The sequence below is a fragment of the Ambystoma mexicanum genome, chromosome 5q, assembly GCF_040938575.1.
Source record: "Ambystoma mexicanum isolate Mex_15411 chromosome 5q, UKY_AmexF1_1, whole genome shotgun sequence".
In the NCBI taxonomy this organism is placed as follows: domain Eukaryota; kingdom Metazoa; phylum Chordata; class Amphibia; order Caudata; family Ambystomatidae; genus Ambystoma; species Ambystoma mexicanum.
The window spans coordinates 72,435,675-72,460,159 of NC_090933.1; the positions used below are offsets into that span (position 1 = coordinate 72,435,675).

The window sequence follows — 24,485 nt, forward strand, 5'->3', positions numbered from 1 at the left end:
GCTTCCCTGGCCGGAGGTGACGATCGTGACGGATGCATCCCTCACGGGATGGGGAGCTCATGCCACCTGGCACAACAAGAAGTGCCCCCAGTTATATCCTGGCAGGGTCAGGGCCCCGACTCTCTAGGCGACGCATTTCACCTCCAGTGGACCGGCATGAAAGCCCTACGCCTTTCCCCCTACTCCCCTGATCCACAGAGTTATTTGCAAGATCAAGGAGTCACACCGACTCCATCATTCTGATAGCTCCATGGTGGCCGGCCTGGCCATGGTTTTCGGAACTACTCAGCCTCTCGGACGACATCTGGCACAGCAGGGGGGGGGCAGAATCATTTACCCTGCGCCAGGGAAACTAGCCCTCACAGCGTGGTACCTGAGCAGGTAACGCTTCAGCTCCTTAGCCTTTCACAGGCCAATCTGGAGATTGCACAGGGTTCCAGGAGCAGGGCCACCAGGGCCCAGTACAAAAGCAAATGGACCAGATTCTCCCACTGGGCAGACTCCAGGGAATCGACCCCTTGGCCTGCAATCTAGCCAACATGCTCTCCTTTTCGGCGCACCTCGCTCATTCGGGCGTACAGGTGGACATACCTTGCAGCCATTGGGGCTTACAGCAACTCGGAGGAAGGCATTATTTTCCTCCTCCAACCCTCTAGTCAAGAAACATCTGACCGGTCTCGCTAGGCCCTATCCGCCTGTCGAGACCACAGCCTGTGTGGGACCTTAACATAGTCTTGGGTGTCCTGGCGCACAAACCATTCGAGCCAATGGCATCAGTGGACATTAGGCTGGTCACCATCAAGACGGCCTTACTCGTCTTAACTCAGCTCGCAGAGTCAGCAAGATCCAGGCGCTGGTCGCCTCTGAACCATATACCACCTTTCACAAGGACAAGGTAGTCATGCGGACGCACCCGGCATTTCTGCCCAAGGTTCCATCTGCATTTCACTTGAACGAAGAAATAGTCCTTCCTACGTTCTTTCCCGATCCCAAGGATGTAGCACAGAGAATGCTGCACTCCTGGATGTCCGGCGTGCCTTAAAATTCTACTTGGACAGCACCAAGGGCTTCCGCATGTCGGACGTTCTATTAGTCACCTTTGGAGGCTCAAGGCCAGGCTATCGGGCCTCTCAGGCCTCCATATCCCATTGGATGGTCTCTGCCATCAAGGAAGTGTACGAGGGCCAGCACAAGCCACTCCCGGCCAACATGCATGCCCACGCGGTCAGGGCCAAGGTAATGGCCATCGCATTCCAGCGCCATGTCCCTTAGCAAGTCATAAGCAGGGCAGCCACCTGGGCCTCTCCCTCAGCTTTATGCAAGCATTACTGTTTGGATGCTGGCTCTAGATCTGATGCAGCTTTCGGACAGGCGGTTCTCAGGAACCGATTTGCTTAAGGAGGGGTCTCCTCTCCACTCTGGGGCTACAATCAGTTGTAATCACCCATACAGTATGGAGGAAATGGGATGGGACGTAAGAGTAATTATAAGTTACTCACCGTAGTGACTAATGTACTGTTAGTCCATAGTCCCCTTTCCTCCATATGTCCCACCAACCTCCCCTCTAATAATACTGGTGTCATTAGGCAATGTTAAATCTATTGTCGACGCATCAATGGGGACTGAGGTGTGGCGGCGGAGTCAGGGGCAGAGCAATCGCCCTGGGCCTCGCCCCCACGCGCCTCTAAATTTAAAGGGGAAGAAGGTTTTTTCTGGTGAAAAAGGTTGTCTCCCATCCCTTGGAAGGGACGCCTATACAGTATGGAAGAAAGGAGACTATGGACTAAGAGTACGTTAGTCACTACGGTGAGTAACTTATACTTTTTACCCCGATAGAACGAGCAAACTCAGAATCTCCTCACAACTCTTCGTCACATTTGGGGACCCGAAAGTGAAAATAGCCTCATGTATTTCTGAGGCCTATATCATTCAAGGCCTTCAACCCCCAAAGGTTATACATGCATACGTGATGTGCGGAAAAGCGACTGCTCTTGCCTTACAAAAGTATGCCCCTTGGGAGTCCATCACCAAGGCGGCTACGTGGGCCTCCCCATCGTCTTTTTGCAAACATTACTCTCTAGACCTGAGCTCCTGGGCTGATTCCCAATTTGGCCAGTCCGGTCTAAAAAATGTATTCCAATAAGGGTTTTCCATCCACCCGTAATACCTACGGTTAGTGCTTGGGAATCTCCCACAAGTATAGAGGAAAGGGGACAGGACGTAGGAGTATGACAAAGTTACTTACTGTAGTGACTACCTTACTCCTAGTCCATAGTCCCCTTTCCTCCATACGCACGCCTGCCGTCCCCTTTAATAAGTATGTTATATTGCAGGTCTCAGACCTGGCGCTAGAAAAGGACTGAAGGGCGATGCGCGGGGCGTAGCTCAGGAAGGTGGGGGCTGTGGCCCTGTGTTAAAATAAAAGGATAACAAATAGATATTTTTTTTTTTTTTTAAGAAAAGCGCTCTGGTACCGTTCCAAAGGATGGAATGTCCCACAAGTATGGAGGAAAGGGGACTATGGAGTAAGAATAAGGTGTAGTCACTACAGTGAGTAACTTTGTCATACTGGCTAGAATAGTGTGATCATAGCACATCCTGACTGGTATCATGGCGAGAATGAAGTATGCTATTAAAGCCTTGTTGGATATCAGAGTACCACTGGTCACTTATCAATGTAAAGGTGAGAACTTCCTTTCCCTTCAAATTCTTTGAGAATTCTCTCTGGGAAGATTTTCCTGTTTCAATACGTTCTTCATAATGTTCACATTTAGCAGCTAGGATAGCCATCTTATATTCTAAGGCGGCCTTTTGGTACGAGGCGTGATTTTACATAGGTCAGGTGGAAAAACACTTCTATTTTTTGTCTTTTGTATGTTTGAAGACCCTGTCGGAGAACCAAGATTTCCCAAGGATTTCAGTTTTAGCGGTTTAAGTAGCTGGAGGTGCTAAGGTGTTAGTGATGGACGCCATGATCTTGTAAGAGTCCAGGTACAATGTAAGTCAGGCAAAGCAACAAATAAAGGAAAGGCCAGTTCTCGAAAGACCGTAGAAGTAATTTTGCGAGTCTTCCTGACAGTCATCTGAATGCGCAGGTTGATGTGTTTTCTAGGAATATTAACACCAAAGGAGATAAAACTATGATCAGACCAAGGGCATAACGAGATATCCGACACATTCACAGTTAAGTGATAGGAGAAGACCCAGCCTAGGATGTGACCATCTTAATGGATGGGGTTGTTTGGGATCGAGGGCTTTGAAAGCCTGGATAATGTTGGCAGCGTCATTGGTCCAAGGGAAAATGAGCCCAAAAATTAGTCATCCAGAATGATGACATAGAAAGTGGTCTTAATATTGCCAAGGACCATGAGAAGTTGTTCTTCAAAAAGAGGCATATCCATAGGAAGACGATATAGATTAAATATACAGATAGTAATAGCATCAATAGACATTTTAAAGAAATTGTATTGGCATTCATCAATTGGAAGAGAGGTACATTTTTGAGTAGACCGATTGTCCCTGACTACAATAGCCGTGCCACTGCCACGCGCCCGGCATCACGGTCGGTTCTAAAAATCTTATATCCATTGGGAACAGGGGATACGGCCGCGTGGGTGGTGACATTAGAGAGCCAAGTCTCAGTGAGACATAAGTCCTCTAGACGCTTGGTAAGTATAAGATCAGCGATCTCATCTTTGTGTCTTAACTAAAGAACTTGCTCAATAGTCCAAAAGACAGATGGTAGCAGAGCTAGGGTTACTCACGGGATGGACATCCAGGGCCGTAGTAGCTTGAACAGTGCTAATCTCAGGAAGATTAGGATCACAAGAGGTATCAAGAGGGGAGTCCTCATTTGAATCTGAGTTGTAAATGTGAGCATAGTTACTGGTATCGGCCTCGGAACTCGAGAGGTCATGGTCAGCAGAAGGCATCACAACAGATGACTGGGTGGTGGAACATTCATGGTATAACACAGTACTCTCTGAGGAACTAGTTAGAGGGTTACAGTTGCTGTACATGTCCTGATGTTTGCTACATGTGGACTTTTACCTGGTTCGTCCTAGCTTGTTCTATAGTGGCCATTGCGTGCAAAATAGCAGAGAACACTATCACTGAAGTGGAACCGTAAGCACGTACTAGCAGAGACTGGCACATACCGGCCTGTCTCACACGCCCGATTGTGCATTAAGAGGGGGGTAAGAACTGCAACAAAACTGCAAACTTAAATTCAGAAGGTAAAAAGGCAACGGGTAAGTAGAAAGCAGAAAGGTGAGCGCTATAAGCAGAGGATTTCAAATGAGAGAGTAATGAACACCAGTTTAAAACATACGATCAACACAAAATAAATAACTAGACAAGAGGCTAATTGAGAGGCACATTTTAGCACGTTAAAAGGGCAGCACAGCTGAGACAGAAGAATTCAATAAAACTGAGTTAAAAGGACACAGTCAACACGATTTAGAATTTGAGGACTGGATAAAAACAGTGGTCAGTACAGCAAGTTAATGGGTACCACAACGAGAGCAGTTGGGAGAAGCTACCGACAGAACTGGCTGTTCAAATGCCAAGCAGAATGGCGACATCCCTCCACTGTAAAGTGTTTAGCTGCTCCCAGGCAAGGTATTTCCAGAGAAAGTTTCTCAAAAGGATGCAAAACAGTTCAAGATTATTTCAAAGTTAAATAGGTATTTTTGCAAAGACAGGTAATTACTCCTCTCTATCCTAGTCTCCAGGCTAGCCCATGGGTAGGATACTTGACCCAGGTTCGATGACCAAAGGTAAGTGCAGGAGGAGTTAGGAGGACAAGGGGCTTTGCACCCAATGTTACCCTATGGTGTACATTGGGGGGGGGGGCGGGATCAGGAACAGTTATGTTTACTTACCCCCCCTGACATTGATTTTCCCAGGTCACACTGTGGACATGTCCATGCTTGGGCCGGGTGAGGGCTGCCCAGGGGCTGCATGTTCAAGTGATTCTTCCGTTCGGGTTCAACTTTAAGATGCAAGCCCACAACAAAGAAGAATGCAGACTGCCTCAGTTCAGGCCCCTTCAGGACACTTCACAGTATGGAGGAATAAGAGTTCTAGCGACAGTCAACACTTGCATGTAGCGACAGGCAATCTTCCAGGCGTGGTCACGGAAGCAGCTCCAGCACAGCCTCCTTTGATGATAGGAAGCTGAAATTTCAGGAGAAGGCGATTTATGGGACAAGCTGGTTGATATGATATGATATGATAGGTTATTTATAACGCGCTTAATACCCAGAAGTTTCGAATGATATGATATGATAGGTTATTTATAACGCGCTTAATACCTAGAAGTTTCGAAGCGCAGATCCAGGGATTGAATCTGCCTTGCTCCGTGTCGTCTTGCTTCCAAGGCAAGCACGTTGCCCCTGAGCTATCATCTCGAGCGAGGTGCCAGAAATGAGACACGGAATGAGACACGGAATGAGACACAGAGGAGACATGGTTGTGACTACAAACGTTTATTTAAATGAAAAAGGTTTGGAAAATGCCTCCCTATCCGTAATGTAGGAGGAATTTTCCTACATCAACCAAAAGCTAATGAGTCCGTCAATGTTAGGATGTCCAAATAAAGTAAGTCCTATGCTTCTAATCCTATTCTGGCCCTCACACTCTAAAACAACTATAATATGCAAACATCCCTTGTCTTCTTAAAGTATTCAAAAGTGTTCAAAGTTCAGCACAAAAGTTCCAAATCCAACAAAGGATTTTCTTCATGGACGAAGTTAACAGTTCTAGAAAGAACATCCTTTCCTGGGTTCTTTACATTCAACATCCAATTTCAAAAGGAACCACCAAGTTCTCAAGAGGACTTTTCTCTCCTCTCAGAGCGTTCACTTAGCTTGCAGGACTTGCTCCCTTCCCCAAGATTTCTCATTATGTCCAGTTTAAAAGACACCTTTCTTCCTAGACCTTTTCTTTCTGTTCAGTACTTTGTTCACATTTCAAAACATTATTGATTTTCTTCAACTTCTTCTTTTTCACTTCACAGTTCCAGGTGGTCCTCCCTCATATAGCTGCCCCCAGGGTTCGGATCGGGTAGCGGCTGCCGTCACGTCGCTACATAGGAGGAAGCTTCCTCCGGAAAATTGGTGACGACATTGGTGGTAGCCAGTGAAAAGAATCTGGCAAAGTTCAGAGGATTAACGCAGAACAGCGACGGCTGCAGCGAGATAGCCAGAAGGGAGCAATCCACTGGGCAGTCCAAGGACACTTCCGAATGCTCTGGGAGCACACAACTCGAACAGTGGCCAATAGTAGTTGGTCCCACTAGTCATAGGGTCAAAGCACCAACAAGGGTCTTCCGAGATCAGGCAGATTAGCAGGGCTTCACACGGTCAATCACTGGCGAGGATGCTGGTCAGCTGCAGGAGTCATCCTCTGGTCTAGAGAATGCTGCTCTTCTTCGTCGAAATCTTGGCTCCAACATAGATCTGCAGAAGTCCTCCTGTTATCCACCAACAGAAGTCCACTACTTACTCACCAACATTGACCACCTTCATCTATCCAGGCAGGCAGGAAGCCTCTGAGCTGAACCCCCCACTGTGAGCAGTACCAACACATGTTCCTGGAGCATCATAGCCCCTCATTTCGGCAAGGTAAGCCCTAAAGGGCTTTAACATCATTTATATTCAGTTTTTTAAAACAAAACTTGAAAAAGAAAACCATTTTAGTTGTATTGTGAAACGGGTGCTGCGCTCCATCTAAACACAGAAAATCGGCCCGCCGATTCCTCAATGTATGCGCACTTGTGAGGCACCATTTTGGACCCTGATGCTCATGAAGCAGCCAGCTGGGCTATTACATCTTTATCTTTCGTGTTACTGCTCCAAGATGGATGCCCCTCTTCATGTTGAGGAGTTGATACATCAGGTAGGCCCACTCTCTGATTGGGCAACTGTTTCCTGAAACTGCCCAATCCTGTGCGCCGGCAGGCAAAAGCCGGCCCCCTACCTCAAGGCCCTTGCAGTAAGGCCCTGGTCTGTTCCTGGCCGGGTCTTGGGGATTCTCACCTCTCAACCAACAGGAGTATGGCGGCTAAACACCACAACCTTGCCTCCCTAGTCACTAAATTTATTGGGATGACGCGGAGATATGAACAATGATCTACGGCCATGTTGAAACCTCCCAGACTCTTCCTTGCCACTCTTGTCTAAGGGCAGCCCCCTAAACCCTGTGCGCATAGGGTAGTGCACTTCCAACATTGTTTTTTCTGCTTTAGCCCAAAATCAAATGTAGCTGTGTGTACATTGTGCTATTCTGTTCTTAACCGTAACTGAAACCGTTGTGTCACACTTATGCACTGCCTGGTACTCACCTGCCACCCTCTGTCCTCTTCTGTCATCCCCCACCCCCTGGTCCCACATTGTACACCTCCCATCCCTTTGTGTCTGCGCACCAGCTCCATTCTTGCCTCATTCCTCGGGGTCCTGCTGGGTTAATTGTACCACCTTGTGTCCACTATGACACTTTCTATCTCCCCTGTCTTCCCCAAATGCTTTTCCATCACCTATCCTTCACCTCACTAAATCTGGCAGGAGGAAAATAAAAAAAGTCTCCCTGGCGTCCAACCCAGGCCTACCTATTGCTGACACCTAATGTTGTGGAGATCTTTCCACCTTGACCAATGTTTGTACATCTAAATAATGGACATCAGGACTTCCTATTTCCAAATCAGTTTGTTCATCTTTACTGCCTGACCACACTCCAAAGACGTCATCAATGTAACGTATCAATTTCTTTGTGATCTTTCCAAAGCGGGTTGTTAATTATGTGGGTGGTCTCAAAGTCGTACATAAAAGAGTTTGCATATGACGGAGCCATGGTGGCTCCCATCGTGGTCCCAGTTAGTTGATTGTAATAAACATTGTTATATTCAAAGCATGAGTTTGCTGAGATGAACTTCAGTAATAGCATCAAAAACTCTTTGTTGGCTCCTGTTGGTCCTGCTTGTAATAAGGTTTTCGACAGCTTCCTGCCCCAAATTGTGTGGGATGCTTGTATACAAGCTTGCAACGTCTGTGGTAAATAGAATGCTATTTGTAGTTAGTTCTATTTGATCAAGAATTTGAAGAAAGTGAGTAGTGTCTTTGACATAAGTGGATGTCTGTTAATAATTGGTTGAAGAAAGTAATCTATGTAAGTTCCTAACGGTTGCAAAATACTTTCTGTAGCTGCTGCGATTGGTCTTCCTGGTGGATTATTGAGGTGTTTGTGAATCCTGGGTAAAGTGTATAGATGTGGCATTTTTGGATAAATTGTCCATAAATATATCTCGGTTTTGCTGCTGATCCAATCATTTTCTAATGCTGTCTCCAATATATTTTCCAAGTCAGCCTTAATGTTCCTTGTTGGATCATGAGTAATTGGTTTGTACGTATTCTGATCTGAGAGTTGTCTGAGACATTCTTGATGGTATTGTTCGGTGTCCTGTATTACTATTGCTCCTCCTTTGTCGGCTGGTCTTATAGTAATGGTATCATCAATGAACAAACTTTTAGTAAGTGATAGTTCTCCTCTGCTTAAATTCTGTCTCTTAGGTGGATGAAATTGTATGTTCCAAAGATCACTTAACACCATGTTGTGAAAAATGTCAATTGCAGGCACATTTACTGGAGGGACTTAAGGTGCTTTTGGGTTTAAATTCTACGTATTCTGTTTCCGGTGCTGGTTCAGTGGGGGCATTTCTCGTTTCTGAGAAAAGTTTTGAGTTTTAGTTTACAAACTAGTTTGTATAGTTCTACCTTGGTGTTGCACCTGGTGCAACTGGAAGTTGGCATGAATTTCAATCCTTTTTCTAATGTTTTGATTTCTTGTGTCGATAGTACTCTCTTTGAGAGATTGACTACTTGCTTCGATTCGTTTGAAGTCATGTCTTCATCCCTTGATCTTTTCTTATTACTTCTTCTTGCCCTCTTCCTCTTGCCCCTAAAAAATCCCTTCCTTGCAAGTTGGGGAGTTGTGTAGGTCTTGGACTTGTCCCTGATGTGCTAGCTGTAGCGTCTCCTGTTGTGTGTTCTTCACTTGTTTCTGCGTTGTAAGATCCTGAACTGCTTTTACCGCTTGATTGTTTATTGGGTCGTTGTCCTTGATTAAGATATTTATCTGCCCATGTGTATACCTCGTTGTTTAAATAATCATAGGTATCCCTTCTAAATGTCCTTATTTTCCGGGCTTCCAAGTCTTGTTTGTAACATTCAAGTTTGGTATTAGTGTGTGCTAATATTTCTGCAAAAGATTCTGCACCAGTTATATCGGTTATGTCCTTTGATAGAACTTCTATCTCTTTCTCCAATTGTTCTATGTTCCCTGAGAGTTCTTTGATCGTGAGTAATATTAAATCTAATGTGTACTTAAGATTTGTTCCCACTTTGCCACAAATTCTCTGTTCTCTTTACAAAGAGTCGGATGTAAAGGTATTCTTAAACCTCTTGGAATTCGCTGTGCCTTGTAGTATCTACTTAGGGTGACTGCATGCAATTTCCGGTTAATAATTTATCTTATGGAATATTCTAGTTGCTTGATTTTACTTTGCGGGTCTTTGTTTGCTGCAGTATGGACTGTGTCCTTAATAAGACCAAGTATTGTATCTGCCTCTTCGGCTGAGAAGCCGAGTGTTATTGCTCTATTTTCTGTGAGAAATTTAATGTCTTCGTAAGACATAATGGTGTGCACTGGCTCAAAAAATCACGGATGTGGGAAATGAATGTTTACCGCAGGTTTGAGCCCTCCCAACGGTAAAGATCTGCACCATTCAAACAGCCACTAGTTGTCCAATCGGTGACAACTACTGGTTTCACATCTGCCCAGTAGCAGAATCTCTGGCGCCAGGAGATGTGGACTGGGAGTAGACAGTTCCAACCCTTTCCTCTTGGCTCACACACAAAGTAGCGGCTTTCCTGGGCAAGTGCATGACCTTATATGGAATTTCCTGCCCTGAGAGGGCAGGTGGAAGGTCAAACTACAATATTTCCAAAGAAGTGAAAAACCTGTGGCACGGCCATCTTTGGGTGCAAGCCACTTTTAGTAGCCCTTTGTGGTATATGTAAAAGGAACAAGAAAAAATATAATTGCTGCCACCAGCTTGTCTTAGAAACATTTAAAAAGTAACCAAATACCCAATATATCAACCAACATTTATGGGGATACAAAGTATCCATCATTACAATGTACTGTAAGGTCCTGTGTGCAATTGGCAATAAACAGAAATTCCAAAAGAGAGACGTCTCTCAGTACTGAGTCTTGGGGACCTAGTCACTTTTCCCATAACAATGAGCAAAAGCGAAGCGAAGCTGAGGGCTTTACTTGCCTTCAAAAAATGTACGGACAGGTTCAAAAACGAGCAAAAAGGAGGATGTCCCATTGAAGTCAATGGACGGAAGGTGCAAAAGAGAAACTGTTTCCTAACAATCCTGCAAGTTAAAATCGCTTTCCTCTTACTGCCAGGTCTTTATTTTGATAAGATGTGAGTGCTTGTATAGTTCAGGTAAGAGCAATTTTCGTAAACTTTTTCTTTTGACCTAATTTTTATTTGAAAATGAATGTCCGCAGTTGTCTGCATTCGTTAACTTCCTATTGATTTTATGTGTTGACAAAAAAATGTTGGGGTATTTTGCACTGTGTCCTAGGACTTGCTTCAAAGCATTGTGAGAAAAAGTAACAGTGATAAAACAGCAGGCAAACTCGGTGAGCAGAATTGCGTAAGATGGGACAAACAGAGTTGGCTACATTCACAGTAAAACTAAGCAGTTGCATTCCTGATAACTTAGAATGGCTAGTAATACATTTTGAGGTCTCACCGTGTTGACTGAAGTAGTTTTAGGTTCTTGCACTTGTTCTCAGGGCTTTTCTGAACTGGAGTTTTTCCTGAAGTTAAAAAAAAATACTTACAACAAAATGTCTAATTTCATGTCAGCCATCATTGTTAGGCAGAATTATATGCAGTACCCTTTGGGAACACCACACACAATTAGGACTGCAAGTGACAGTACAAATTCACCTTTCGTACAAGCCTGTACTACACAGTTAAAGTGGTAGCGATGGCTGAGCAGCCAGACTTATCTCTAGAGTAAGTGAGCAGTATCAGATAGTTACACAAAGGACTGCAATTACTATGATTCAGGCAAACACTGACTCAAGGTTTTCAAGTAAAAGAATATACATTTATTTCACTCTACAGTTGTATAACATTTCACTATTATAAGCAAGTTAAAAATCACACTATTAATACACCACTTCCCTTAAATTCCAGACAAGTTAAGCTCACAAAATGAAGTGGGAGCAAAATGGCACTCTAGCAATTTAAAAGGGAGGGAAAGACAAAGTTATTAGAAATTAAATCAAACCAACAGGTAAGTACTCGGCAATTCAACAAGAGGAACTACAGAGATAGAATCAGGTAGAAAAGGCTTAGGGCCAAAGTCAATGGGTCAAAAGTCTTTTGCTCAAGATCACACAGTTCAGGGTAGTTCGTGGTAGGTAAAGTTTGTGGCACGGTTTCTGGATGAGGTTGGTTGATACAAAAGTTAATTCGAAGAGAAGGACAATCCCTCGGATTGGAGAAAGGTTTCAAACACTTTCACTGCGGTTGAATGAAACGAGCAACTGGATTTGCACAGTACCTTAAAACTGAGTGGAAGCTGTAGCTGAGGCGGACGTTCCTGGTAGTTCCTGCAGGCTCACGGTTCCTGAAGGGACTGTCGGACTGACAAGAAGTAGGAAGACTGGAGGGTCCTGCACTACCAAGGGAAGAAACCAGCAGCAGAGCAAAATGACGAATAAAAGGTGCGCTCCTTAAAACCCAAGCAGGGTCCGACCTTCCTGGCTATCCGGCCCACTGTAGCTTTGCACAGCGAATTCGACCAGAGGGGTCCTGGCTTGCATTTTGGGCAAACTGGTTGGTCCCACCAGCTCAAGGGAAGAAGTTTCCTGGAGGATCTTCTCTGGTGTCGGATTCTGAAGATTCAGACCTGCAGCAGGGCTTCACTGGGCGGTCCAGTTGTTGTAGGGGTTCTCTTCCATCAGCTCCTCGTAGGTTCTTTCGTTCCAGTGGCGACTCTGCCTTTCCAGTCCCAGAGACCTGCTTTTTTTGCAGTTTTCCCCCATTAATACACCCTGGCTGTCAATCACACAGCAGGGTGGCTGTCCTGGCAAGGACAGTCCCCTTAGCCAATCAAACAGGAGTGCAACTTGGGTTACCAAGGGAACCCATGGCAGGGGTCCGAAGATCCCTCTGTCACATCCTGCCTAGACTTTCAGGCGCCTTAAGGACGGCTTCTGTGCAGAAGCCCACGAAAAGACAGCGAACAAAGGAATCATCCCCGGTTTGGCACGCAGACAAAAACACGAGTAATACTTTAGCAAAAAGAAATGGCAAATAAACCCAGCTGGAGCCAAAATAAAATGTATTTGGTCAAGCAGGTTTATGTTTGAGGCTAATATAATAGCCTGAAACAATAGCAGGGTTATATAAAATAACCGCTGTAGAAACGTTAGGATAGTTACCACTGCCACCAGCCAAGTTTTAATGTAGAGGGAGCGAAACAATGCTCCAAGTGACACCGACAAAAAGGGATAAGAATTACCCCTTTCCAATACTCCATGTATGATGGGGTGTACTGGTTCTGTGATTTAAAGTGACTAAAGTAAAGTTAATGGCAACTTTACCTTTTCTGGGCGACAGTAGTCAGCTCCAGAAAATGGAGTCGGTGAGAAGTCTCAAAGACAACCCTGTGTCACTGCACTGAGGGTGCTGTGTAACAAACATGAAAAATCTGAGGCCATGGAGTAGGTGAGGCTCCAGTGCTCAAGATCACACAAAAAGTGAAAACACACACAGCAAAACACATGTAAGAGTGGGAAAAAGGTTCACACTTTTACCAGGTGAAAAAATAAATCCTAGAAATCCAGCAAAGCTGCTGAGGGACTCATTAGGTAAGGGAAATCGGCCATTTATGAGAATTCTCCCCAACAACCATCACATCTGTTATTCTAGATGGCTCCACCTGCTGTATTCCCCTTAGTACTTTCTGCTTGTCGGATTAAACTTCATAAGGCTGGTGTTGACCTAGTTTGGTTTGTCCACCATGTGGTTTTGTAACGCATCCTCTTGCTCAATTAATCTTTTGCGCCATTGAGAAATAGGTCCAGAGCTGCATTCATTTGCTAATTATTTTTATCTTTAATATCCTACCCCTTGTTTATTTAAGCATGAACAGAATGAAGAGTATGGTCAATGTCTGCACACTGTACATAGTTCATAAAGATTTTCCTGAAAGTCTTTATAGTATCCAAGGTTGAAGCAGATGTCTGTATTTACTGATTTCACTCTTTGGTTGTAGATTTCTTTGACAGTAAAACACCACCTGCTACAAAGGTTTCCCATTCAGGATCCATTTTAAAAGCTGAATTTCAAGAGAAGGCAGTAGAAAGGTAAGCTTGGGACAAAATTAACAGCTTGCTATTTGTGTGTATTAGCCAAGGCAGGATTGGGAAATTGTTTAAATGGCAAGAGTCTTTATTACATGATTTGTTTTCGAAACTCAAAAAAGGACATAGACTGGGCATGCTATTAATGCTATTCCTAGTGTGATGTCTATTTGTACCCATGGTCCTTCACGCATTGAGGTCCCTTGGATTGTAAATTTCCGCCATTCTGGTCGGTTGTAAGTTGCTGAGTTCTTTTTAGGCTGATGCCTTTGACAAACTAAAAGTTTATTCATAGTCTTTCTCTTCTATCCTTTACCGTCTGCCCATTGCCGCTGCATCATTACTGCTCGACGACCCCGAGTGGATGGCTCCATCATCGAAGACGCCTGACTGACTCTACGACCGGACACTGCAGCCTTCACGGGCCTCGGCCCTTGCAGTAGGGAAAGCGGGGGGGGGGGGTTTCATATAGTCTCATCCCTGCCCTTTGCATTCACTACGGAGAATACCCCTTTTATACATTTTGGCCAACATGTAATTGGAAATTTCCTTACAAGGATATGCACCGAGTGGGCAACTACTGCCTTCCTAGGGACCATACAGAAAAGGTCTGCAAGTACTGCACACCTTTTCACCCTAAAACACTGACTGCTGCCCCAAGCGCTGGGCCGAAGCCTCCATCGGCGTGACGGGGGAATCCATTGAGGTCAGTATCGGCATCCAGAGTGACGCTGAAGGTGACCAAGGTTTGTCAGAATCCCATGTGTGGGCCCCTGACTCCACTAAGCAATCCAGCGGCTCTGTGACGGAGACTATACCCGGTGGCCCAAGCACAAATACTTACTAACATGCTAAACACACAACCCATGGCCAAGCTTCTAAGCCCATGCAGTGTCTGTGGAGAAAGCATCTAAACCTTCCCTGTCCTCTGGGACAACCACACGACAGACCTTCTGAACTGTTAGAAGCTGTTTCGGCAGCGTGCATAAGAAGGCCCTCCTTTCACGTGCTGAAAAACGAGCGGTGAAAGGCGCGTGGGCGTCCCCCAATGCTATGCTGGAAATGCAAAAACATATTCTCCAGCATGGGGTCTGCCATTGAGTCCCATGCTCATGAATATTCCCTGTTGTCAGACTGGGAATCCTCAGTAAAAGAAAAAAGTTTCACTTTCACTTATAAACTGTCTTTCTCCTATAATCCAATCGCTGAGCTCTGGGTCATTCTGCCCCCAGCCAATGACTGCCCTCTCCTTAAGCCCCTCCTCTGGAAGCCATCTTCAGATTGTTACCGCACGTCCAACTGTTGGGAGTCCTCGTGTTTTGCTCTCAGAGCTTTGTGTTTTTTGGCACTTTTTTTCTAGAAAATTCCTATTTTTGTTCGATTGAGCCCGTGTGCTCCATCGTTTCTTCATCTGACTGATGGAGATCCGTTTGTCGACACCTTACATCGCCCCTCAAGGGCAGAATCGTCAAGTATTTCTTCGTCAAAGTTTCCAGAAGGCCATCCCTCTTCAAGCTCTGCTTCAGCTGCAGTTTGAGGAATGTATTTGTGGAGGACAAGCATTCTTAGTGCCTCTATTGTCTTTACCCGATGCACAAAGAGGAGGATTGCAAGATCTGTTGTTGCTTTACCAAGCGCACCATTAAGGATCGACACATCAGACTGGCTGTGTGGCTCAAAGCCAAGGCCTCTACCCCATGTGGTGCACAGGGGCATGCCTAACCCAGATACAGCCAGTCAGAGCGGTCTTCTAAGTCCTTTGAGGGCACTCCATCCCTGGGGGCCCAAGACAAGACCAAGCATTGCAAGTCAATTTCAGTCGGGGTCACCACGCAAGCGGGTCCACGACGAGCAGGATTCTCAATCGGCCTCAGTCTCCAGCCATTGCTCCAGTTCTTTGTCAAAGAGGAAGTCCTCTACCCCTGGGAAGCTGCGGGAGAAACCGGAGAAGGCCAAACCGCAGATCAGGTATCCGACTTGCCCGTGAAGGCCCACATGATTGAGGCTAAATTGTCCTCAACTATCTAGTTGGTGGCAGGGAGGACGACATAGGTGCTGAGCCCAGCGAGCCTCCCCGCCCCCGGCACCTCCCAGGGATTTGTCTCGGGACATTCTTTTGACTCTCCACACGCTAGTGTCGGAGATACAGAAGAGGATGCTGACTGCACCACCACCTCCTACCATGTTGACACCGGGCCCACCACTGCCGAAGAAAAGGAAAGAGCACCCTATGCCGCCTCACCAGCTGCCACAAGTGCCCCCCCGCTCCCCTAGGGATACGGGGACGGACACGGCAAAGACGGACACTAAACGGCAACATCAAAAGGATGCAGTGGGCTCCTTCCACTCTATGGTCGCACTCGCATCGGAACTCTTCCAGCTCACGCCAGAGAAGAGGAAAAAGGAAGGATTCCTTTATCAACGCCTGGAGGCAAAAAGGAAGACCATTCTTGCGGTGCCCCTCCTAGACGACGTCTGGTATGAGGGCATGGCACTGCTGAAAATTCCAACCTCAGCCCTGGCGAAGAGGGACCGGTTGGAGAAGAAATACCGGGTGCAGGAGTCTGCACCCAAGTGTCTGCAGTCACAGCCACCACTGGACTCTGTGGACTCGGCAACTGCTCGAAGAAGTCATCCTCCAACCCGTCGTTCTCAGCCTCCGTTCCCCCGGACAGCGAGGGGAAGAAGTTGAACGCCGTGGGTAGAAAGTCCTCTACTCTGTGGCGTCGACAGTCAAGGTGGTGAACGCTTTAGCTATCCTGGCCCGGTATGACCGGCCGTTGTGGTACAAGATGGCACCGCTACTGGACTTCCACAGGAAAAACGGGTTGAGGTGATGAAAGGCAAGGTGGCATCAGACCATGCCATTACTGTGGCCCTGGACCTGCGGACACGAGGTTTTGCTCTGTTTGCCTCCATTGTCGTGGCTGGTTTAAGGCCATCAACCTTAGGCCAGAAGTTCAGACGAGGGTCCTGGACATGCCGTTTGACAGAGACAATCTCTTCGGAAAGGCCGTCGATGAATCTCGTCAGGTCATCAAGACCGACACAGAGACGACCCGTGCCCTAGGCACGCTCCAACAGCACCGTCCGTCCTTTCGTTCCTCAGAAGGGAAGTCGGGCAGATTATCGAAAGGTTTCAGCATAGGATCGTCCTCGTACCTCCAAGCCTCACGTTCCTCAACCCTGAAAGCATACATGGGTCGCTCCAAGTACTTCCGAGGTGGCCTTCATCATCAATGGCTCCAAAGGCGGCATGCCAGCCTCCAAGTAGGATTGAACCGGCCAAGAAGTCGGGCTCCCACCCTTGCACCCCGGTGGGAGGCCGGCTGGTGAACTTCGTCAGCGTGTGGGAAAACATCTCCACTGATCGATGGGTGCTGGACGCTCTTGCCTATGGACACTTTGGAGTATCTGCGGATACCACTGGTGGCCCAGCAGGAACGAAACATCCCTCAGCAGCGGCTGGAGGTTCGGACCATGTTAAAAAAAGGGTCGATAGAGCTGGTTTCGAAGCGGCTCTGGCTCTACAGAGTTTATTCCAGATACTACTTAGTAAGAAAGAAGACAGGGGGCTGGAGGCCCATTCACGATCTACGACGACTCAACAAGTACAAGTCACAAAAATTCAGGATGCTCACATTGCAGCATGTGCTCGGACAACTGGAGATGGGGAACTTCCTGTTGTCGCTTGATCTAGAGGACGCGCACTTCCACCTCCCCATTCACGAAAAACATTGCAAGTTCCTGCCCTTCGTCATACAGGGGAAGCATTACCAGTTCAAGACTCTCACCTTCGGACTGAAGTCGGCACCCTGAGTCTTTACGAAGTGCCTGGCTCCGGTGGCGGCCCATCTGCACCTACAAGGGAATACATGTGTACCCATACCTCGATGACTGGCTCATCCGTACCAAGTCGAGGGACGTCGCTGTCGATCACATGGAGAGGACCATCTGGCTGCTGACGGATCTGGGGTTCTCGGTGAACTATCCAAAGTCTTGCTTGATTCCATCGCAGGACATGGTGTTCCTGGGGTCCAGGCTCAACACGGTATACTGCCTGGCGGCCCCCTCAGAAGAGAGAATAGCAGCCATTTTGCGCAAGGTGCAACAGCTGTTGGCACTGAAGATCGCCACGGTGAGGCCCCTATTCGGTATGATGTGTATCTACCTGATCAGGCTCGGCAGGTTGCGGATGCGACCACTCCAGGATTTCCTGGACGCCCGCTAGATCCAGGTGTCCGGAAGCTTCAAGGATAGGATTGTGCTCCACAAGGAGTTCCGTCGGGCAAGAAGGTGCTAGGGCATTCGCTCCCAACATCACAGGGGGCACAGACTTCCAGAGCCCCCTGTACCAGGAGACGGTCACCACAGACACTTCCTTGGAGGGCTGGGGAGCCCAAACCGGACGTCTCCACGCCAGAGGCCTGTGGCTACTGGAGGAGGAGCAGCTACACATCAACGTCTTGGAACTACGAGCAGTGTTTTGGGCCCTCCAGTCATTCCTTCCGACCCTCAAGGGCAAAGTGGTGAGCACCAGATCTCTAGCGCTCTCCAGAGAGACGCAGGAATTGTGGCACTGGGCTGTCGCCCAGGGGATGTTTCTCATTCCGTTTCACCTGGCGGGAGTCAAAAACACTGTCACCGACTCTCTCAGCAGGGAGCTGTGCTCTTGCCACAAGTGGGAACTTCAGCAGGATCAAGTAGACGGCTTGTTCTTCAGGTGGGGCCGACCCCAGATCAACCTATTTGCGACGGCGACGAACTTCAAGTGCCAGGGATTCGCCAGCAGGTTCCACCAACCGGGGAGCATGAGGGGGGACACGTTACCCTTCCTGTGGGGAAGGGTCTGTTCCTGTAAGTGTTTCCTCCGTTGCCTCTGCTACGAGTAATCAGTCAACTCAAACGGTGCCCGTGCAAGATGATCCTCTTTGTCCCCAGCGTGGCCGAGACAGATTTGGTACCCGGACCTTCTCAGCCTGTCAAAATCATCTCCAGTCACTCTGCCAGTGGTCGCGGATCTGCTCGCCAGAAAAGGAGGTGCAATCCTGCACCACAACCCAGGATTGCTGAACCTGAAGGCCTAGCTCCTGCAGCCTTGGAGCTCAGTGGGTATGAGCTTCGGGCAGACTGCAGGGAGGTCCCTGCCAGGGCCAGAGCATCGTTGACTGTTAAGTGCTACGGGCACAAGTGGAAGTGGTTCGTGACTTTGTGCCGGTCACAGAAGATCAACCCGTTGAAGGCCACGGCCCCTCGGATCCTTCCATATTTTATTGTCTTTGGCTAAGGCGGGGCTCGCGCATGCCTCCATCAAAGTGCATCTGGCGGCTATCTCCCGCGACACCAGATCTCTGGTTTGGTCTTCTTTTTGGTCTCACCGTCTAGTCAAGGAGTTCCTTAAAGCACTATTTCGACTGGTGCCACCGGTGAAGGCACCTGCCCCGGTGTGGGAACTCAATATGGTTCTGACAAGGCTCATGGGGGGGGGGGGCCCTTCTAGCCTGTGCATCAAGCATCCCTCAAGTACCTTTTTTGTGGAAAACGGCTTTCCTCATGGCTATCCCCTCTGCCAGGAGAGTAGGTAAGATCCAGGCCCTGTCCTGCAAGCAGCCGTATGACTTTCCACGATACAAGGGTGGTTCCGCGGATGCACCCCTCCATCATGCCGCTGGTTCCATCTGAATTATCTCAATGAACCTTTGGTGTTAATTGTGTTTTTTCCGACTCCTCCATCGCCGGTTGAAGGGACTGAAGTTCTATGTGGCCTGCACAAAGAGTTTCCAGAAGACGTCTCAACTGTTTGTGAACTTTGGTCCTGTGAACCATGTGAACCACCTTGTCGAAGACTTCCATCTCCAGGTGGCTCTACGGCTACATCACCTATTGTCACCGGTTGGCAAACTGACCGCTTCCTGGCTGCGACAACTACGTTCCTGTCTGTGCCCCTGATGGACAGCTGCAGGGCTGCTACGTGGAGGTCTAGGCACACCTTCATGAAGTTCTACTGCGTCGACAGGGACTCCAGTCCAGGGTCGGCCAAGCAGTGCTGCGCAACCTGTTTGCTTGAAGGTGAGCCTGGTTAGGAGGTAAGAGTAATTGCTTCTGTTGAGCCTTGCCACCTCCTGTGGTTGTGTATGTATGTACTGCTATGTTTTCCTTATCACGAACATGTGAATCCATGCTAGACCCCCTGGGTCTGGCATGGATTCACATGCAAACCCTCCCTCCTGCCACTCTGTGGCTCTTCTTGGTCATACTGCCACTTTACGTGCTACCAAATCTGAAGATGGCTGCCAGAGGAGGGGCTTAGGTAGAGGGCAGTCAATGGCTGGGGCAACTATATAAGTGAAAGTGAACCTGCTTTTTCTTTTACCAAGGATTCCCGGCCTGATGACGGGAAATTCATGAGCATGTGAATCCATGCCAGACCCATGCTGGAGAACAACAGTCACAGGTAAGTAACTTGTTCCTTAAAAAACATGTCCCTGCTACCCTTCTAAAAACAGATGCCAAAACGGACTAAATCCTCAATGCCTTTGCCACTTCAGCCCACTGTCTCTCAGGATGCAGGTTCCTTCTCCCCTGTATATACATTCACAGAGGCAATGCAACACAAGGATCAGGCACCCTCTCGACACACATCTACCCCCTCAAGTTTAAAAATGTCCACTGAGTGTACCCCTGAACAATTCAACAGAATAATGAAAAGGATGTCTTGCTTTGTAGATTACATGGACAGGCACCCTGAAGTACTGAAGTCCTTTAGGAACTCCTCTCAAACGGGGGCTGCAAAACAATAACTCCCTGCCAAGAAGCCACGTCTTGACATTTCGCAGCCCAGCACTTCAGCCCAGGGCCTTCCAGCCTCCCCTTATCAAGACCCATCTCATGACATGTAGGCTAATGAACCCGCAGGGACTCAAGATTGCAGGTCTTTCAGGTATCAGGGAGACCAATACAGCCAAGATATGTACTATGATGACGAAGATGACATTTATGTCATCCGATCGCCTGACCACCAGAACCAGCCAGTAGCAGACTCTCCAGTAGATTATCAACTGCAGTATAACAAGCTGCTGCTAAAAGCTCCCCAACACTGCAATATTGACACCCAGGAGACCCAGTTGGACAAGGACATTTATGGAGGACATTCATGGTGACAAGAGGTTCATTCCCCTTTTACAATGAATTCAGAGGTTGTATCCATCCTTCCCTGCTTGCACCTAATCTCACAAGGGTGGTCAACCCTTGCAATGAAAAATTACTCGACAGTGCCTACAGACCTCCTGTACATTAGGGGTCAGCTCAAACCTGACTCGCTTGTCGTCTCAACTATCAGAAAGTGGGCGGGCACTCCTGTGACTTAGGCTGAAGCCTGCAAGATAAGGAAAGTAAAAAGATATACACCTTTGGCAGAAAGGTCACGTCTTTAGCAGCCTATCGGGCAAGAATTGCTAATAATACTACCCTCCTAGCTAGTTATAGCTGTCATAAATGGGACGAGTTGGAACACCTTAATGAAACTGTCCCAGAACCTTTAATGTCTCAGCTACTAAGCACCATTTCATAAGGCAAGCAGATATCTAGCTGCCTTCTTAAAAACAACCTTGACGGCGCAGATAATGCAGGTCGTATTATTGCAGAGGGCACCCTTAACAAACGCCATGCCTGGCTTCGAAAGTCTGGGTTAAAATTGGAAACGCAGGCCACCCTGCTTAACACGCTGGCGGAACCGAATGCCTTCTTTGGCAAGGCAGTCGAAGATGCCCTCAAAAGTGCGAAAGAAGAGCGTTAGGCAGAATTCTCCAAAATGTGTTAATTCCCTTCTACCTTAGAGACCCCAGCTCTTTTGCTGGCCTTTAGGACTTTTCATTTTTATCCTGGAGAGAGTAAGACCTTTTCCCCCAGCCTCATGTATTTTTATTTGATTTGAACACTGTGTTTCCTTTGGTTTTGGAGTCTGACAAACTCCGTAGGCATCATCTTTTTACATTGTGACACACAGCACCTTCAATGCAGTGGCACAGGGAAGTCTTTCAGATTTCCCAAAGATTTAAATACCTTCTCTTGGATAAACTACTGTTTCCAATAGCAGTAAAGTGTAATTGACTTTACTTACCCTTTGTAACTTTGTAGACCCAGCACACACTATCTTCCATAGAGTGCTGGCGGGGTTACTTAGTATCCCCTTTGTCTACTTTCTCATTTAACATTTTTATGTTGCCCTTTCTATAATTAATGGCTGGTGGCAGTGGTTTACTTTTTACTACCGTTGAGTGTTTTTGCCGCGGGCTGCGTTCGCAGCTACAGTATAGCACCCATGGGTGCGCATTTTGTCAAAATGGCCCGGTCTTCTTTTTTCGCCGTTTCTTGTTGTAAAGGTCCTTCTTGAGATTTACTCTGCACGCCAGACCATGTTTAGTCCCTTTGTTCCTTTTGTCTTTGGCGAGGTTCACTGCTGAAGCCCGCCTCTGGCTCCAGCGTGTCTGGCAGGACAGGAAGCAAGGGAGGTTCCCGAAACTCCCTGTGCTTGGTCTCCTTGGTTACAGGAATGCACCCAAAGGTGATTGGCCGGCTGGCTGTCCTTCGAGGACAGCTACCCTCCTGTGAGTGACAGCTAGGCTGCGAATGAATGGGGAGAGACTTGCATGAAAGGCGAGGAAGAACTTGGAAGAGAAGCCTGCTGCAACTCCTGGACCGTTGGTTTGCCTGGTGTAGCCCTGATGCAGTACTGAAGCTCCTAATTCGCCTCAACTAAAGCCCTGCAAAGGACGACTTCTCTCTTTGGGTTGGCAGGACCAATCGACCCCAAGACTAACTCGACTGCAAACCCTCTCTGCTGGCTGTACTTCCATTGCTGCTGCAGGAACCGAGTGCCAGAGAACAGGAACACCAAAATCGAGTGCATTGTTTTTAAGCTGGATCCGAGCTCCAGGAAGATCCTCCGGACTCCCTCGAAGCAAGGCTGACCAAGCCTGAGCCACCTCAGCAGAGTGCTGGATCCTAGAAGCAAGAACTGTGGTGGTGCTATTCGCGAGAAGCTGAAATCGTGAAGTAACGCTGATCTGTACTCCGCCCATTGCTGCTGCCGATTGTCGAATTGTAGTCAAGTAGTCACCAGACGTCCTCCCTCTTGTCCCCACAACTGAGCACCAGGAACAACGCGATCTGCCAGAATACAAAAGGAACAGATGCCAGCTGGAAAACATTTCTTCAGACCTAAGGTACTGTGAACTAAGGATACTTGTCTCTTTATTGTGTAGCATTGCTTGTTCTCAGTTGAGACTTGACTTGGCTGCCTTTTGCGGAGTTGCTTGCAGCTTTGCCCATCACAAGCCTCCCAACTTGTGGCCCAACAGTGATTTCTTTTTCTACAAAGCTCTTTAAAATACTGCAAGACTTTTTACTTGTGTTCAAGAAGTGCCTCAGCTCCCCTAGACTTTGCTCAGTTGACATTGGCTGTCCTGGCTCCCCGCAGATTCTTCTAAACTCTGACTTTGTGTTTTGATCTGTCCCTCCAAAAAGTCATGCATTCTTTACTTGTATAGCTGGGAAAGGGTTAATCGGTTTATAGTCATAATTTCGAAACCAATGTCGAAAGTCATTTTTTTCGAAAAAAAAGTCGAATTGTTTTTTTAATGCATTATTTTTTCGAAATGGGGGGGATCCCCCAACACCCTTTTTCAATTTTTTTTGTTTTACCTATTTTTTTTATCCCGAACCCCAAAATAAATATATAATTAAAAAAAAATTCGAAAAAATGACCGACCACCGGGTTAATCTGCATTGCATTGGAGGTGGCGGGGGGGTACAAAAGTGCTTACCTGTTTGAGAAACGTGTTAACCATTGGTTCCTTCCCTAACCTTTCCCTTTTTGACATCAAACTCAGTATTGCTTTAAATGTTTGTTTTTATTTTTTGTAAAGCGCACCTAACCCGTGGGTAGCAGGGCGCAAGCAACAAGAGGAGTGTACAACTTAGGTTACAGAATACGCAGTAAATGAATCCAAATGGGTTACAGTATCGGAAGCATCAAACATTAGGGTCAATACATCAAAGTATAATTTAAATGTGAATATACATAGTTTACAGGTTGTAGATATATCTAAGCATAGAGGTGAGAAGATATACGATTTATACACATTTTACAATAAGCGCAGCAATGGATGTGGTTAAATGTCTTATCATTCAGTATCGTGTTCCTTGATCCAGCGGATAGTATTGGATCTGAATTGTAGGTAGGGAAGGTCTTCCCTTAGCGGTGGTGGTAAGGAATTCCAAAATTGTGCTGCTTTAACCGGAAAGCTATTCCCTCCAGCCATAGTACGTTTGAATCTTGGGACGAGGAGGTTTGAGTTGGCACTTCTAGAGGGGCGGCAGGAAGTCGGTCTGGTGAATCTTGTTATTAAATATTGCTGGGCCGCTTGGTGTAAGCATTTATGGGTCAGAGAGACCGATTTAAGGAAAATGTTATCTTTTGTAGAGGGCCAATTATACAATCTTCTAGTCTCTGAGATGTTTGCTTTCCTTGGGAGGCTTAGGGCTGCTCTTAAGGCATTGTTCTGCAGGATTTGGATTTTATTTGTAATGGATTTGTTGCTGCCTATGTAGAGCGTGTTGCAATAATCCAACTTGGAAAGGATCAATGCTCTGGCTATGGTGATGCAGTTGTTTGGTGAGAGGAATGGTTTAGATGCTCTAATGAGTTTACATGTATAAGATGTAGCGGAGGCCATGGCATTGACTTGTTTTTTGAAAGTGAGTGTAGAGTCCAAATACAATCCTAAGGTTTTGACCTCCTTGGCTACGGTAATGATATTATTGTCAGTGACAAAAGAGGAATATTTTTGATCCAATTTGTTAAGGTTAGGTGTAGTGCCTAAGATGAGGAGTTCAGTCTTGTCATCATTCAGGCATAGACCATGAGAGGCCGTCCATGCCTGGATGATGAGGTACACACGATTTACAAAGGCCAAATCCTTGTCATAATCCCCCGTCAACGGGATGAGGAACTGGGCATCATCAGCATA

General features: G+C 47.0%; 1 protein-coding gene across 1 annotated transcript in view; it reads left to right on the forward strand.

Moving 5' to 3' along the window:
• ZNF830 (zinc finger protein 830) overlaps positions 1–24,485 on the forward strand; it is a 612,967-nt gene that overhangs the window by 353,922 nt on the left and 234,560 nt on the right. Inside the window, exon 6 of the mRNA XM_069620545.1 lies at positions 13,368–13,458. Coding sequence (XP_069476646.1) covers positions 13,368–13,458 — 91 coding nt within the window. The remainder of the gene's footprint in view (positions 1–13,367; positions 13,459–24,485) is intronic.